Source organism: Eretmochelys imbricata, chromosome 2, assembly GCF_965152235.1.
Source record: "Eretmochelys imbricata isolate rEreImb1 chromosome 2, rEreImb1.hap1, whole genome shotgun sequence".
Taxonomy (NCBI): Eukaryota; Metazoa; Chordata; order Testudines; family Cheloniidae; genus Eretmochelys; species Eretmochelys imbricata.
In genome coordinates this window covers 207,063,103-207,079,956 of record NC_135573.1, presented here as the reverse complement: position 1 = coordinate 207,079,956, position 16,854 = coordinate 207,063,103, and the positions used below count along the sequence as shown (strand labels likewise).

Below are 16,854 nucleotides of genomic sequence, written 5' to 3'. Positions count from 1 at the left end.
GTAGTCATGACATGCTTCTCCTCAAATGTAGATAGAACACAGGCCATGTTTCAATTTTTGATTCCTCTGTGCTGACAGATCGTGGAATGCATCAGTAAAACTCATTTACTTCTCTGAGACCCAAACAGCTCTACATCCAAAAAAGATTGCAGCAGGAGGTTATCAAGCTTTGCTACTTTCCTAGGCAGGATAAGTGGGAGTATCACCTTTTTATTAAATCACAGATGCTTCAAGTAATGAGTAAAAGCAATGGACAGGTTCAGCATTGCTTACACTCTTACAAAGACATGCTCTTAGTTATACATGCTAGAATAGTTCTCTGTGGGGCCGCGCTGTTGGCTGAGGACTACTGAAACAGTGGACCCCAGCTCTGCCCCCATTCCACGACTTCCGGCCTGCTCACAAAGATCCCCTTTGCTTGGTGTGGGAAGTTTGGAATGGGTGGCATAGGGCCAGCTATACCAGCTTTATGCCATCTAGGGATTCTTCTGATGTTGGGGAAAGCTTGGCTATCCTGTTAGGGCAGTTCTTCATCTGGAGTTGTCCCATGCATGGAGGCAGCATAGAAGAAAACACAAAGCATTTTTAAAAAGCCTAATAACAAAATTCCAGTTTAATCAAGTTTGATTGTATACCAGAAGGTGGGCTAGATTAGCAGAACCCTTTTAGAACTGGTAAACATTTCCTTCACTGCTCTCCAGGTTGGGAAGCTGAAAATATGGCCTGCCTAAAATAACGCAACTCTTCCCCCATCATTTAGAATTCCATTGATCCAAAGATCTTGGATGTCCTGGTATGTTAGGATGAATAGGTTTGCTCTATGTAATATTTATTCTTAAAGCTATTTTTTTCAGGTTTGCAATAAGTTTAAAATATTCAGTTGCAGGCTACAATACATACTTGTCATGTCAAAACTATAGAGAATTGATTAATTTATCAGGCTATTAATTACTTAACTTCAGCAAAGTATTTCAGTGTCAACTTTTGGGTTTATTTTTTTAAAACTGAGTTTTCCTTTAATTGTTCTCTCTTGGCAAACCAGCCTAGTTTAGCTTGCTGAAAGCAGCAAAAGTTGTCTTTTCCTGCAGAATCCTGCAGGGAAGGTTTGTAAATTAGCATGTCTTTGGCAGCGGCAATGATCTTGACTCTACCTGAATAATCACAGTATCTATTAAACATACTCTTACTAAAGTGAGCCAGAAAAATGATGCCTCTGTGGTAAATATGAATTTGTATATGCTATTAAAGTAAGAAGAAAATGGGTTAATAGATCAAGAGATTAGTTTTCCTCTTTTGTATCCCTCCCAACCAGCCCACACCACCAGCCAGCAGACATTACAAATTGAATTCCACTGAAAACCAAGTCTTCAGTGGGCTAATAGACTGTTACCATTCTGGTTACTGGTTTGAACTATTTAGCTGATTTCTGCTGCAGTTTTCTCAAGTGCTGAATTCCCAAGTTTCAAAACTATACTAATATTCCCATAATATCCTCTTCAGACAAGGAGGCAGCTTTAAATACAGCCTTCACTCAAGTCCACTACTGAAATAAATGAATTGTATTATGAAAGGGTTTAATGTGCTTTGGTCAAAATTGCATGCTGTTTAAATCATCATTTCAAAAACCCCTGAGTGCCACAGAAATACCAGAATTCATTAGTGACTTTGGCATATGAATTGCCATTCCTTGATTAAGCAATAAGGCACAATAAGCTGTGAGTCTTAGTGAAGTATCAACATTTGCAAGGCCCTGGGGGTGGGTGGAAAGGCAGAAGCCAAGGCATGTTGAGTGGAGGAGGATGTTGTTGTGAGGAACTCCTAAAGGAAGATGTAGTTCTTTTCTCGCCCCACTTCCTGGTTTGGCCAGGGGGTCTGGGATAATTTCTTCTATACCCTCCTGCTTAGAGTATCTTTTGGAAGTGTAGAAAACATTCTTCTCTACTGTTTAAGTCAGATGAAAAGTTAAGGAATCCTTCTCTGCCCTCCCTGATTAGGACAGGTGGTGGCGGTGGTCATGGTGTTTTAGCCTGAGCATCCAAGCAAGTTCCAGGAGACGTTTCATCTGTATTCCCCATTTCTTGCACTGAGCATGTTCACGTAGTCTAGAATGCAGAAAGGGAAGTGCCCAGATAGCTAGGTGGAACTCAGAACACCCAGCCAGAGATGGCAAATGAAGCTAAGCTAAAGGAGCACAAATTATGTTCTCCTAGCTCTGGTTTTAGTGAATAACTATACAACAACCAAACAGGCAATATTTAGGTGGCTGAATAGCTCCTGTACTCATGGTATTCAGAAAATGTATTGTTCAATTCATCTATACATACTGTTTATCTGAAGTATTCAAGGGTGAGGGGTAGCACTAGTCAGGAGCGTTACAGCATTTAGTTTTAAATTCCTATAAAGAAACACCCTTTCTGACCAAGTATAGTTCCTACAATAGAAATAAATTGAGATACGTAACATTAAATTCAATAAACAAATGTAAAAGTGACCATTGAAAATGCGTCTTTACAACTTTGATGGCCAAATACAATATAATTGACAAGACTGACATGAGGGATTAAAAATAGATAGCTGGTTACCTGTTCATGATTCCCAATCTAGCTGAAACAGGCTCACAGGACCTGACGTGAAAAAGCCTCACAGAGCACAATATAACTTTGATGCTACCGAATATTTACGAGTCATTAAACTTACTCCATAATTATTGCAGACAGATTTTGTCATTTATTCCTCGTAGTTGGGTAATACCAAGAGGCCACAACAGAAATTATGGTCCCATTGTGCTGGGTACTGTTCAAGAACATCGTAGAGACAGTCCCTACCCTGAAGAGCTTACAATTTAAATAGACCAGATGGACGAAGGGAAGTATTGAGATCCCTAGGAACTGAATTACAAGTTCCCAGGATCAGAGAGGAAGTATATGGTTGAGCTGGAAACTGAACACACATATCCTAAATTTCAGGGCACTAACAAAAAGACCATCCCATCCTTTCAGTTTTACTGCTTTCTAGTCTTGTCCACTGTAGGAGACAAAAATTGTTGGAAAAACCTATGTAAAAATGATATGAAAGTTAAAATATTTTTGAGTACTCCCAGGGCCACAAGGATGCAGGTTAGCAATATTCTGAATACAAAACTATTATTAATGTGAACATAAATTTGATAACTCCTGGCTCTCAACATGCTTTCCAGTTTCATTCATTCAAGCTGTGACCATTACTACTGCAGCTCTGCTTATTGGCTGAAATGGTCCCATGAAGATGTGAAATGAAGTTATCCTATAGTGAGGTTTACTTTAGTAGTTACATATTTAGGGGGAAAATAAATGTATAAAAGGTATAAGCAAACTTGTAGGACCATCGCCTGCAAGGTGCTGAATATTCAAAGCACAGCACAAGTAGCACCCACCACATGGCAGGCCCAGGCCCAAACAGATTGATGTTTTTGACCTTGTGACTTTGGACATTAAACCCACTGAAGGTCAGTTCTTCATTTTTCAGGGTGTTCAGCGCACACAGATCCCCCCCTCTGCTTATTTGGAGTGTATTTATCCATATGATGAACTCTGCATTTAATTCCTGGTCACAAATATGGAAGATTATGCCCTTTCAGCTACCCCAGCAGATCATCTCTAGATCCTTTCTAAACATGCAGAAGTCCTTCTACACTTTCACAAGTGTACAATAAACATTCTTATCAGTTTCCATAATTATCGACTCTAATAGTTCATTGAAATACAGTTAACACCTAAGTTCATAAGAAGAGCACAATTTCCAAAGAGTGCCAGCAAACTTTATTTTTTCTAATGGATAAAATATTCAATGTGCAACAAATATAGGAAGTTAGGTCTATGTCCCTTGCAATTTATTTTTTCCTCTAAGTTCCCGGTTGATAGTAGTGCTTTCTCTGAACAGCAAAAGAAACAGAATTCTATCTTGCATATCAAATGACTGAGTACTGTCATTTTTTGTTTTAAAATGTCATTTTTACACATAGCAATTGAATATCTCATTTTCAGACAGCTTACTAAAACATAAACAAGAATAAAACACACGTCTTCCTGCTATTTTACTATCTGTAATAAACTCCAAGGCCTATTGCCAAGAGAAAATTTTATGAGATTTATGTTTGATTATCAAGAGGAGTAAACGTTTGACCATGTCTGAAAAACCAGAGTAAGAAATCACTGTATAATCAGATTCATGCTGGATGATCAGAAAAAACAAAGTCAAGCTTCTCAGTGCCTTTATTTACAGTTCATCACTACACCTCTCCAACCCAACACACTGCACTGTTGCAAGGGATATTGAGATCATATATTAGACAGAAGCTGATGGCATATGGAGTGCGTGAAGAACCTCTAGTTAATACAAATGGTAAAATGAATAAAGAAAAAATGATAGGCAAGTTGGCAGAAAAAGCTGTAAGGCAAGTCAATTTTTTAATTAAAAAATTATGTAGCAGAGACAACGCTAATGAGCCAAAAGTCCCACAAGACTATTTTTACTATTTGTCTGATTTTGATGTCCTGACTTACCAGGACGGAAGTGTCCTTGCTCAGACTTGGTTAAGGGAGTATATTCTTTTCATTACTACAGTAAAACAGTACAATTCAAAACGCAAGGGCTTCTATATTAATCTGAGTACTTTAGCCACTCACTGTCACTCCCTCACAGTTACCAGACCAGAAACTGAGCTTCTCTCAAAACACATCAGATTTCTCTAGTCACATAAAACCTCAGAAATACCTGGAAGTTCTTCATAAATGTCATCATCTATTGGTGCAGTGCTGACTGGAGAAGAAGCTTGTCCAACATCATCATATTCTTCCTCAGGAATGATATTAGATCCCAAGTCTGTTTAATAACAGTTTAGATAATTAGCATTTATGAGAATAAACGAAGAGCCTAAATGGATGTTTGTGCAGCATACAGCACACTATTTGAAGAGGAATTTTACTGAATCTTAAGAACAAATGCTTCTGACAATGGAATTACTTCTGTGGGTCCTTGTAGAAGAAAAATATGTTAACTACTTTGGTTTTCAGGTCTCAGAAAAGATCTTTAAAATACCAGCTGAAGAAAATGAAAGTTGTTTAAGTTAAATTGTGCTTCTCTTCTACATACCATTTAAAATGCTTTATGGTCATCAGATTATCCAAGAGGTATAGGGATAGACCTATCTACAAAGAGTTTTAAGATATATAAAATATTTGGAAAAACAGAGTCCTGGAAAATAAAAAAAGTAATGCAAGAAACACAATGTAGCTGAGAGACAGCACATGCTGTCTGAAGTCTGGATTAAAAATGGTTATATTGTATTATGCACATATAATACATCTGTTAATAGATAAAGCTATTATTAATAAACATTATTAAAAACAAAGAATATTGTTTCACTGATTGACTTACCTTGCAATACAAATTTGATTTCCTGTAGCCATTCCTCTGCTTCTTTGGGAGTAGCTGCTGTAAACTACAATAAGCATAATATTAATAATAGTTATAATGGTAATATAAATACAACCAACACCACATTTGTAATGGAAGGAAATGTAGTATTCTTGTCACTTCTTCAAGGAACCATTAGTAATTCTCTTCATGTCTTCTGGTACTTTTCTTGCAAGGATGCTTCTTATAATGTACAGTTAATTTTGACAAATTTACGTAATTGAAGCAGAGGATGATGGATTTGAAACTCTGATCAGCAGCTGGCAGCTGTGCAGAAAAAAGCTGCTTCTCTTCATCAATGTCAAAGCCAGAACTGATGAACAAAATTTGCCCTTGACAATTAGAAGACACCCATGAATTTCTTTAGACTGCTGGATACAGTTTTCTTAAAAATGTTCTTGTCAGATTCCAACACACTACCTGACAACTTAATTAACTGGCTTTCAGCTGCAATCTCAGATATTTAAAACTTATTAAACTTACATTCCATATTGATGCCTAGCTGATAGATCTTTGAATTGCATAGCTGAGATGTGCTTCTACCTTGATGTTCCTTCCAAAGCCCGAAGCAATACAATATGTATTTAACTCAGATATTTCTTCTTTGATAACTCCATTTTTTTACTATATAATTCATCCAAAAAATCATGCAGACCAATTATATATAGATATTATAGATACAATGCTAACACTGAAATGACCCATAGATAAAAGTAATAGATTTGCTCGTTCTTGTTCAAAAAGATAGTATTTGAACTTAATCTGAATTTTTTTAAATGTATTTCCTATTATATGAATGTACAGTGTAAGCAAACCAGTGTTCCTTTTTTTCACTAATGTCTCAGGGAGAGTTGTTTTACTGAAATGTTAATGTCTCCATAACTGGAATCGTAACGGTTTTATCAACTTAATTTCAAGACGACATAAGAAGTCCAACCTGATAAATGCGTTTATCGGGAGCCGAGATTTCAAAACAGCAATCTTTCTTTCCATCCTTCCGAAGGGTATTATTCATTCTGACGGTGTATCCATCTATAGCAAATTCACCTTTCTGTTGTTTGTCTATTGGAGATAAAAACAAAGTTAGAATTTCATTTACAACAGTGAATGTAAGCGGTCCAGCAGGTTATCATTTATTCAGATTTTGTTTTGTGTTTCATTAATATTACAATGAACAGGGAGATTTTTAGCAAAATAATTAGGTGATGCTTTTGGAGATAAAGCTTTATTTTAAAAGAAGATATAAACTAAAGTACACTTTTTATGTAGGATGCCTAAGGAATCCCACAGGGAGATGCTTGCAGATGGTGGTCTGTTTAGTAAGAAGTGCATGCTATGACATTTGTATCTAGGGAAAGCCAAGAACTGGAACTTGGAACTCGCAAGACAAGTTTACCATAAATCAGTCTCTCTTTCAGTTTCAATGGGAAAACCTTTCTAGCTTATAACTTTGCTGAGTCCCTTGCTAAACTTAACACCCTCTTCCCACAAAACAGTAGACTTCAAATTAACTTTTAAGCAACTGTAAAAGCCTCTCTTCCTACCGAATCCTCTTCCAGATGCACCTTCTTTGTGCAAACTCTTGAAACAATTTAGAAGCTCATTTAATACCTGAAGTGTGTTCCAAGAGAATTCTCCACCTAACACTACAACTGTTGAATTACTAGCCAAGAAGAGGATAGAATTTGATCACAGTTCAACACTTTGGGCCATGTGTTTATATCACAGACAATTCCAGATCACAATTTTATGGATTCTCAAGATTCTTGTTTATAAGGGAATGACTTACAAACTGCTATTCTGAAGGTGAGACATGGCTTAAAAAAAGGCAAGGTTTAAATACACAAAATGTTTGGATCAAGATACCTCTATTTTTTTTTTTTTTAGAGCCCGTACACTCTTCAAGGTAGGGCCTGCACCGTCTTTATATGTGGAAAGTGTCCAGTACAAACAAAACATGAATAAGTAACAACAATAACGTTGAGATCCATAATCACCATATGCCATACTGCTATACTCAAGGTAAAGACTGCTGAAGTCGACACTGTAGATCTTTATCAGCGATACTTCGCCAACTCATAGTATGTTATTGTGCACGAGAGCTAAATAACAAAAGTAACACTAAGGCCTTTTCTACACTAGAAAAATATTCATTGCTTATGAGTATTAGCAATGGGTGTACTTAAACTTGTACTTATGGGTGCTGAACATAGCGTAGCTGCAAGTGTGGCCAAGGACAAATAATTTTCAGCACCTCTTCAGAAACATCAGTATATCCATTGCTGACACCTGTTGTCAGCAAGGGATAAGTTTCTTGATAAGTGTAGGAATGGCTTAAGAGACTATGGCCTTCCACAGAGTTGTTGCACACCTAGAAAACTTGTAGAAAAGTTCATCTGTTCTCCAGTGAAATTAATTTCACCTGCACAAAGCCCAAGCAACTGGATTTTACTTGGAGGAAATGATACCATGCCGTGTGCACTGGACTTCGGAGGGTGAGGTGCAAAGGGAGTTGCATGATGGTGAAGGCCTATCCCCCTTGCCATCCTAGGGACAAAGCAGAGGGATGCAGCATTGCCTTGTCACATAAATACAAATCCTGTGGTTCCTTTCTTGACTTGCCCATATACCCATTTATGCAGAGTCAGTGTGGTGACAATGCCAGGGCATGCCAGGGGTGCACAGTCAGTCACTGTACAACTACTCTGTTGGCAGCCCCACATGCACACAGTCCCAAATCTATTTGTGCTGCCTCACTACAATAGAGTGAGTTTTCCCCAGGCCAAGTAAACACTGAATAACAAATTTGCACAAATGAATTAAGAGCATAAAATTGAGTTCTCTGCCTCCTTTTCCTATTCACTTCCTCCAATAACTTTTACTATGTCTACATTAACTACTCCGATATAATATTAATATTTTATGTCTGTTCACTCCTCCATCCTCACCACATGTGCAAAATTCATGGAATTATATATTATCATACTGAGGCAGACACTAGAAATAATAACTTGCAACAGGCTAACCAAGTCCCTTTTCAATGAAATTCATTTCAGTCTAGCAATTTTATTGTTCATTCACTGATGACCTCAGGGAGCCAATGAAGTAGACTATATTAATTTCTCACTCTCCATGCTGGAAGTTTATCAAAACCCAGAAAGACAGTAGCACGCAGATGGAATAAACAAATACCAGGTTCAAAAGGTAAAACTATTTTGTCAAGATAAAAATGAGGTAAGTTATTCAAATTTAGTATCTTAGAATATTTGTGAGAAATTCTCTCTCGTACTGATGACCACTTTATATGGTAATACAGTTTTTCAGTTATTCTAGAATGATCTCTATACCTGTAGAAGTTCCTTCAAAAAAACAATACAATTAGACTACAAAGAATGCAATACAGTCTGCAATATATGCGAGCACAGCATATGCTGTTCATATTGTCTTGGATTGTTTTATTGTTTATATTATCATTGGTTCATCTCTCAGAACACACAACTCCAGTACTAATGATAATTACTTGTGTGCACCAGCAAGAAAATATATTCCCTTACTATTAAATTCTTCCAATCAACTTTACAAAATAGTCAACCTACAGTATTGCAGTTTTCCCTTCCTGGTCACATGTGCAATAAAGCAGTGGTTCTCAAAGCCGGTCCGTCACTTGTTCACGGAAAGCCCCTGGCTGGCCGGACCAGTTTGTTTACTGCCATGTCCGCAGGTTTGGCTGACAGCGGCTTCCACTGGCCATGGTTTGCCGCTACAGGCCAATGGGGGCTGCTGGAAGCAGCACGGGCTGAGGGACGTATTGGCTGCCCTTCCTGCAGCCCCCATTGGCCTGGAGCAGCAAACTGCGGCCAGTGGGAGCTTGATCGGCCGAACCTGTGGACACGGCAGGTAAGCAAACCGGACTGGCCCACCAGGGGCTCTCCCTGCACAAGCGGCGGCCCAGCTTTGAGAACCACTGCAATAAAGGACTCCCAACGAAGGCCCTCATCCTGTAAAGACTTTTGCACACACTTAACTCTACACGCTGTGAGTAGTCACACTCAAGACAATATGACTGCTCCCAGGCCCCCATTCAAAGCCCAGTGAAGTCAATGGAAAGACGCTCATTGACTTCAACGGGCTTTGGGTCACTCCCACAGTGTGTAAATTAAGTATGTGCATGAGTCTTTGCAGTATCAGGCCCACACTGAGCAAATTCCTTTCTTGTGTTTTTACAGAGGCGTTCATGCAGTGATCAGTTCACAACAGAAATATATTTCTTGATACTTTGAGCTCTACTGTGGTGAAAAGTTAAACGATTGTTACCATTTTAACTAAAATAGCTCAGACTTAAAGATTTTTACTTGAATTTGGAAGTTAGTTTCCTACTTTTTCTTAGTGTCAGTATATGTTAGGCATGCATGGATTCTTCTGCCTCCTGGGAGTAATTCTGCATTTTTCAACTAAATTCCACGACAACTAGGAGGATTTCATTTTCTGATTCCTGCATCTCCAACTCAAACCAGAGATTTTGCAAGGTCACAGTGTAAAAGTGATGGAGTGGCCAGGGGAAAAGAACTATGAACAAAATAAAATTTTCAGTGAAGGGGTAGCATTCTCATGGCCTCTCATTCTCCTGACAATAGACTTGCAATCTGATAACAGGAAACACGTGGGTTGTTACAGTAGGCCACACTACTGCAACAGTGTAATACTGATAATGCTATTCCAGAGGGACATGAACAGCATTAAGCGAACGTTATTCTAGTATCATCCCACTAACACGATTCTCTGAATGTCCATTTCAGAATGCAGCTTTATATTGCTCCTATCTCCTCTCTCAGGTGCATGTCTAAAGAAAGAGAAAACTCTGGGCCCCTGTGAAGAATTTTTGATCCACAGAGGTACACCAGTATAAAACTAGTATAAAGCAATGAAAATCAGGCCCCATGTGTTTGTGTCAAAGCTGCTACACAAAACAAACTATATAAAAAATATTTTACAAAGATCAATAGTAAAGTATGAGATAAACTTCTTATTTGGGAGGTACTGGTAGGAAAAGATAGAGATGTTTCTGACTGAGATTTGAGAGTCTGTCAAGTGGAGAAAAGCATTCTAGGTTCTCATACCAAAAGTGGTGAATTATTGTGATGGGATGGAGATGACATGAGTCTTGATAGGCAGAGGGAATCCTGAGGGAACCCAAGAAAAACAAGGTTTTGAGGTAGCATTGGGCAACTGCGTCCATGAAGAATTTTGAAATAAAGGAGGGTGCACCTTGAACTAGACCTTGAAATGATTGGGCTGCCAGTTGGAAGATGAAGGAGGGGTGACCATACTTCTTAGCACATGTGAAAAGGAAGGCTGCAGCATTCCACAAATCCTGAACTGTGGAGGGAGCTAGGACTGTGGAGAAGGGAGTTGATAATAGAAAGGAAGGAGGAGATAAAGACACAGTGGGATTTCAGATAATGATAAAATATGTACAGTATTTTTATTTGCGAGGTTGTAATGGCTATGAATAACAGATGCATGCAGTATTTACTTCTATCTAGGTAAGCATTTTATTTACCCCAGAGACTGGAGCAATTCTAAGCTATTATGATGATACTTCTATAATCTGTTAGGTCAATGGGTATTTTGGCAAGCACACTAATATTGAAAATGTCAGCTATGTCTGACAGTCATAAAATGGATTTTGATCTGGTAAACAGTATTAACTGCTTCTATAATGTAGGACTTGTCCACACAATGGAGTAATGTGCACTAGGGGAGTGTAATTTCTAAAGTGAACTAGTGTGTTGTGTGTTAATTTGTCCATGTGCATCCTGCTGGTGTGCCCAAAATGTTCCCTACTGTGCTTTAACCCAGTGCACCAGAAGGATCTATACAGACCATATTAGTGCTTTTTAGAAATCACATCCCTGTAGTGCACCACTGTGTAGACAAGCCCTAGGGTGACCAGATGTCCGGATTTTATAGGGACAGTCCCGATAGTCAGGGCTTTGTCTTATATAGACACCTATTACCCGCCACACCCAGTCCCGATTGTACCTTGCTATCTGGTCACCCTAAAAAGCCATACTCTTAGAATATATTTAGCTCTTCCTTAGTTTTGAGATTAAGGTTCTCCCAGATCTTTGAGACTCTTTCCAATGTCCTACATTGTTTCGTATTAAAGTAGGTCTCATATATACGGTAAACATGCTTGCTAAATATTAAAGTGCTAGAACATCCCAAATGGTTTAAAACTTAAAATTTTGGAACAGTCCTTTCTAGACGTATGTGCAAGAATGCATTTCTTTTATAAGATCAAAAAAGTATGGAGCCATTTTTTTAATTACAAAAGGTGCCAAAGCAAGAGCAAAAATTTTACTGCCTTGTTACAAGTGTCTTTTAAAAAATTTAACATTCCCTGTCCCTAAAAAAAACAAAACACTACCCCAACCCAAATTAACAGTATCATGAAAATGCTGATAGAAAACTTAGTTATCAAATCATGTCTGTGGCACTTTAAAAATATATCTGCTGTATATATATAGTACACTGACTAAATAATCATTTGAGGGAAACGAGCTATGGTACTTTTATGGCCAGATTTTCAAGAGAGCTCATTGAGGAAAAATGGGAACTGCTGAGTACTTTTGAAAATCTGGGCCAGATTAAACCGAGCTGGATTTATATTGCCTTAAATTTAATCTTCAAGAAAATTGAGTGAAATTCCAGTGGACGCAAATTTTGAAGACATACTATTTAGGATTCCAGTTTACATTTTATAGGTTGAAGTGAAAAGTAGGAAGTTACTGGGCCAGATGGTTGGCCCACTATGGGCCCTTTAAAGGCAGCATGATGACCTTGATGACATGACTGCTGGAATGGCTCCTCAGGGCCAAAGAAGCAGGGCACAAACTTAGAACAAGTTTACGACTGCTCTAAGTTGCACTGGGTGCTGATAAGGGAAGAGGAATTGTACCATAAAGCCACCTTCTCTTACCTCTGGTGCTGCACAGAACATAGCTCAGCTGGACCAGAGACTCTGAGCCACTGTTTTACATTCTGCTTGATTAATATTTTCTTCCCTTTCATGTTTCTTTGGACTTCAAAAGTTTAATTATCACTATTTAAGTATATTTTAGTAGGATCTAAAGGTCCCAGTCACGGTCCTGTTGTACTAGGTGTTATACAAATGTGTACATCTGGAGCTAAATTGTGTGCTTGGTTGTGCGTGCAACCCCCTCCCCCCCATATTAAAATCAACAGGAACTGCAAACATGTAGCTAAAGGCAAAACTATATGCCATGAGCTTTTAAGAAAGAAGAAATCTTTGACCAAGTTGTAAGTGAGCATGTATTCTCAGCAAACCAATCTCAAACTCATGTGCATCCAGCTGATAAGTAGGGAGAATGTGGGCTTATTGACTGGTCATTACACAATTGTGGTGTCTCTTCCTGGCCTGTCTGCTTTTGTTTGCAGTAGATTTCAATGGAATACTTAGACAGTGTTATCTGTGACCTAAATATAAAACTATAGCTAGAGGAAATCCTCCAAACACCAGAGTTGGTGCTTATTGTTTTGAACAGAGGACATGAATATACAGTAGTGGTTAAGAACATCTTGAAGACAAGGCTGGTGGATCTTTAGAGCTAACTTGACACACTTCTCAGTATTCAGAGGAATTTAAAATTAATGGATTAAAAACATATTTGATCTACACGATCATACACGATCTAGCCTTTATGGGTAGTCACAATGAAGGAAAGAGAAACAGATATATCTTAGGTATATCTATTTAGACTGCATTCAGTTGTATTCCTTTATTTTATATGGTTTGTTTCCTGCCAGAGCTAAGGCTGCTCATATAACTGCAAACTTGACCGACCTCGTGGCTAACATTGGTAAGAAGCCTATATTTTAGTCTGTGTTGAGAAGCAAATGCAATAATAGTAGCAGACTAGAGGCTCTGCAAGGAAATTAAAAACCTCACACAATAGTCTTAGAGACTGCAAAAAATGTATTGACGTAAAAGGTTGCTGTTACTAATACATTCAATTATATATTCAACTCACAAAACGAAGCTATGGAGAACTGATACAAAAACCCCCAAGATCATTTTCTAGGGGAAGAAAATAGTAAAAGAAACAAGCCAGGATCACCTCAGGACATTCAAAAATGTTTTAAGAATGATCAAACTTCAGAAACAGAGACTCTCTCTCAGAATTCCAACGGAAGCAGCAAAGGAAATAAGGGAACATTTAACAGATACCTTTAAAATCTCTGGAAATGGGGAAAGCATCATAGTCAGAATAGGAAGAGGGAATTGTAGCAAGCGGAAAATTGTACACGTAAATCCTTTGGGCATTGAGATAAGACAAGACCCTCTAGGTCTGTATTTTTTTAAAAAAGAAGAGATGAGATTAGGTGGATCAGCACAGTGGAGGAATGCAACACTTGAAATAAGACCAATGCTACCAGGCTATTCAAATAGTACCACAGAATCTCTACGGGTAAGTCCATGCTTAAGTAATAGCAGTATAACAGCAGGAATATACTCTTGACCACCTGTCTAGGATAGTGATATTGATTGTAAAATGTTCAGGAAGAAAAGAGAGGCTACAAAAAACAGAAAACCCAGTAATAATGGGGATCTCAACTATCCCCATGTTGCCTAGGAACATGTCACCTCAGGACAGGATGCAGAGATAAAATTTCTAGACCCCATTAATAACTGCTTCTTGGGGAAAGGCAATTCTTGATTTAGTCCTAAGTGGAGCACAGGATCTGGTCCAAAAGGTGAATATAGCTGAACCATTCAGTAATAGCAACCATAATGGAATTAAATTTAACATCCTCGTAAAGGGAAAATGCCAAAGAAACCCACCACAGTAGCATTTAACTTCAAAAAGGGGAACTACACAAAAATGAGGAGGATAGTTAAATGGAAATTAAAAGCAACAGTCACCAGAGTGAAATGCCTGCAATACAGCATGGGAACTTTTTAAAAATACCATAATAGAGACTCAAACTATATAATATACCCCCAAATTAAAAAACAAAAAACAAAAACCAGTATGAGGACTAAAAAGATGTCACCAAGGCTAAATAGAATAAAAGAAGCAGTTAGAGACAAAAAAACCCCAACATTCTTTAAAAACTGGAAGTCAAATCCTACTCAGGAAAATAGAAAGGAACATAAACTCTGGCAAATCAAGTGTAAAAGTTTAATTAGGCAGGCCCCCCAAAAATTGAAGGGCAACTAGAAAAAGACACAAACAAATAGCAAAAATAGGGGAAGAAGAAAGACTATATGAGAAGCAGAAAGCCTGTCAAACAATCAGTGGGGCAACTGGATAGAGGTGCTAAAGGAGCATTCAAGAAAGACAAGGCCATTGTGGAGAAGGCACAGGAGATTCCCACACCTAAGCCATTCTTTTTAGGTGACAAATCTAAAGAACTGTCCCAGATTGAGGTGTCAAATATTGGCAGTTTTGGAACAAATTGATGAATTAAACTGTAATAAGTCACCAGGACAAGATGGTATTCATTAAAGAGTTATGAAGGAACTCAAATATGAAATGCAGAAATATGATATGTGATCATATGATCAATATGATATGTGAATGTGATATGTAACCTACGGCTTACACAGCTTGTTTTCCTAACTCCACATTCCCTCCCACCCCCCTCAGACATTCTTGTTAAACCCTGTATTTGTGCTGGAAATGGCCCACCTTGATTATCATACACATTGTAAGGAGAGTGATCACTTTAGATAAGCTATTACCAAAAGGAGAGTGGGTTTGTGGGGGGGGGGGGGGAGGGCAAGGGGGGAACCTGGATTTGTGCTGGAAATGGCTCACCTAGATTATCATACACATTGTAAGGAAAGTGATCACTTTACATAAGCTATTACCAGCAGAAGAGTGGGGTGGGGGGAGAGAAAACCTTTTGTAGTGATTAACACCCATTTTTTCATGATTTGTGCGTATAAAAACATCTTCTGTATTTTCCACAGTATGCATCCGATGAAGTGAGCTGTAGCTCACAAAAGCTTATGCTCAAATAAATTGGTTAGTCTCTAAGGTGCCACAAGTACTCCTTTCCTATTGCTTAAATCAGCCTCTGTACCAAATGACTGGCAGATAGCTAATGTATGCTGATTTTTTAAAAAGACTTCAGCAGTCATCCTGGCAATTACAGGCCAATAGGCCTAACTTCGGAACCAGGCAACTTGGTTGGAACTACAGAAAAACCCCAAGAACTATCACACATGTTGGGGAAGAGTCAACATGACTTTTGTAAAGGGAAATCACATCTCACCTATCTCTTAGAATTCTTCCAGGGCGTCAACAAACATGCAGACAGGGGTGACCCACTTGATACAATGTACTTCGACTTTTAGAAAGCCTTTGACAAGGTTCCTTACCAAAGGGTCTTAAGAAAAGTAAGGAGTCCTGGGATAAGGGGGAAGGTCCTCCCATGGATCGGTAACTGGTTAAAACTCAGGAAACAGAGAGTAGGGATAAACTGTCCGTTTTCACAGCAGAGAGAGGTAAATAACGTGGACCCCAAGGACCCATATTGGTACTAGTGCTGTTGAACATATTCGTACATTGTCCGGAAAAGGGGGTAAACAGTGAGGTGGCAAAGTTTGCGGATGATGCAACATTACTCAAGATAGTTAAGTCCAAAGATGACTGTGAGGAGTTACAAAAAGATCTCGGTAAACTGGGTGACTGGAGAACAAAATGGCAGATGAAATTTAATGTTGATAAATTCAAAACAATGCACACTGGAAAACATAATCCCAACTATACATACAAAATGATGGGGTATAAATTAGCTGTTACCACTCAAGGAAGATCTTGGAATCATCGCGAATAGTTCTCTGAAAACATCTGCTCAATGTGCAGCAGACATCAAAAAAGCTAACAATCTTAGGAACCATTCGGAAAGGAATAGATAATAAGAAAGAAAATATCATAATGCCACTATATAATCCATGGTACGCCCACACCTTGATGCAGTCCTGGTTGCCCATCTCAATAAAGATAGATCAGAATTGGAAAAACTACAGAGATGGGCAACAAAAATGCTTAAGGGTATGGAACAGCTTTCATATGAGGAGAGATTAAAAAAAACTTGGAAAAGAGATGATTGGGGGGGGAATATAACAGGGGTCTATAAAATCATGAATGGTATAGACAAATTGAATAAGGAAGTATTATTTACCCCTTCAAACAACACAAGAACTAGGGGTCACCTAATGAAATTAATAGGCAGCAGGTTTAAAACAAAAGTAAAAGTACTGCTTCACATAAATACACAGTCAACCCATGGAACTCATCGCCAGGGGATGTTGTGAAGGCCAAATGTGTAACTGAATTAAAAAAAAGACTTAAATAAGTTCATGGA

General features: G+C 38.3%; 1 protein-coding gene across 1 annotated transcript in view; it reads right to left on the bottom strand.

Moving 5' to 3' along the window:
• SKAP2 (src kinase associated phosphoprotein 2) overlaps window positions 1-16,854 on the bottom strand; it is a 150,419-nt gene that overhangs the window by 32,331 nt on the left and 101,234 nt on the right. Inside the window, exons 7-9 of the mRNA XM_077811346.1 lie at window positions 6,392-6,516; window positions 5,416-5,479; window positions 4,753-4,860 (exon numbers count right to left, since the gene is read on the bottom strand). Coding sequence (XP_077667472.1) covers window positions 4,753-4,860; window positions 5,416-5,479; window positions 6,392-6,516 — 297 coding nt within the window. The remainder of the gene's footprint in view (window positions 1-4,752; window positions 4,861-5,415; window positions 5,480-6,391; window positions 6,517-16,854) is intronic.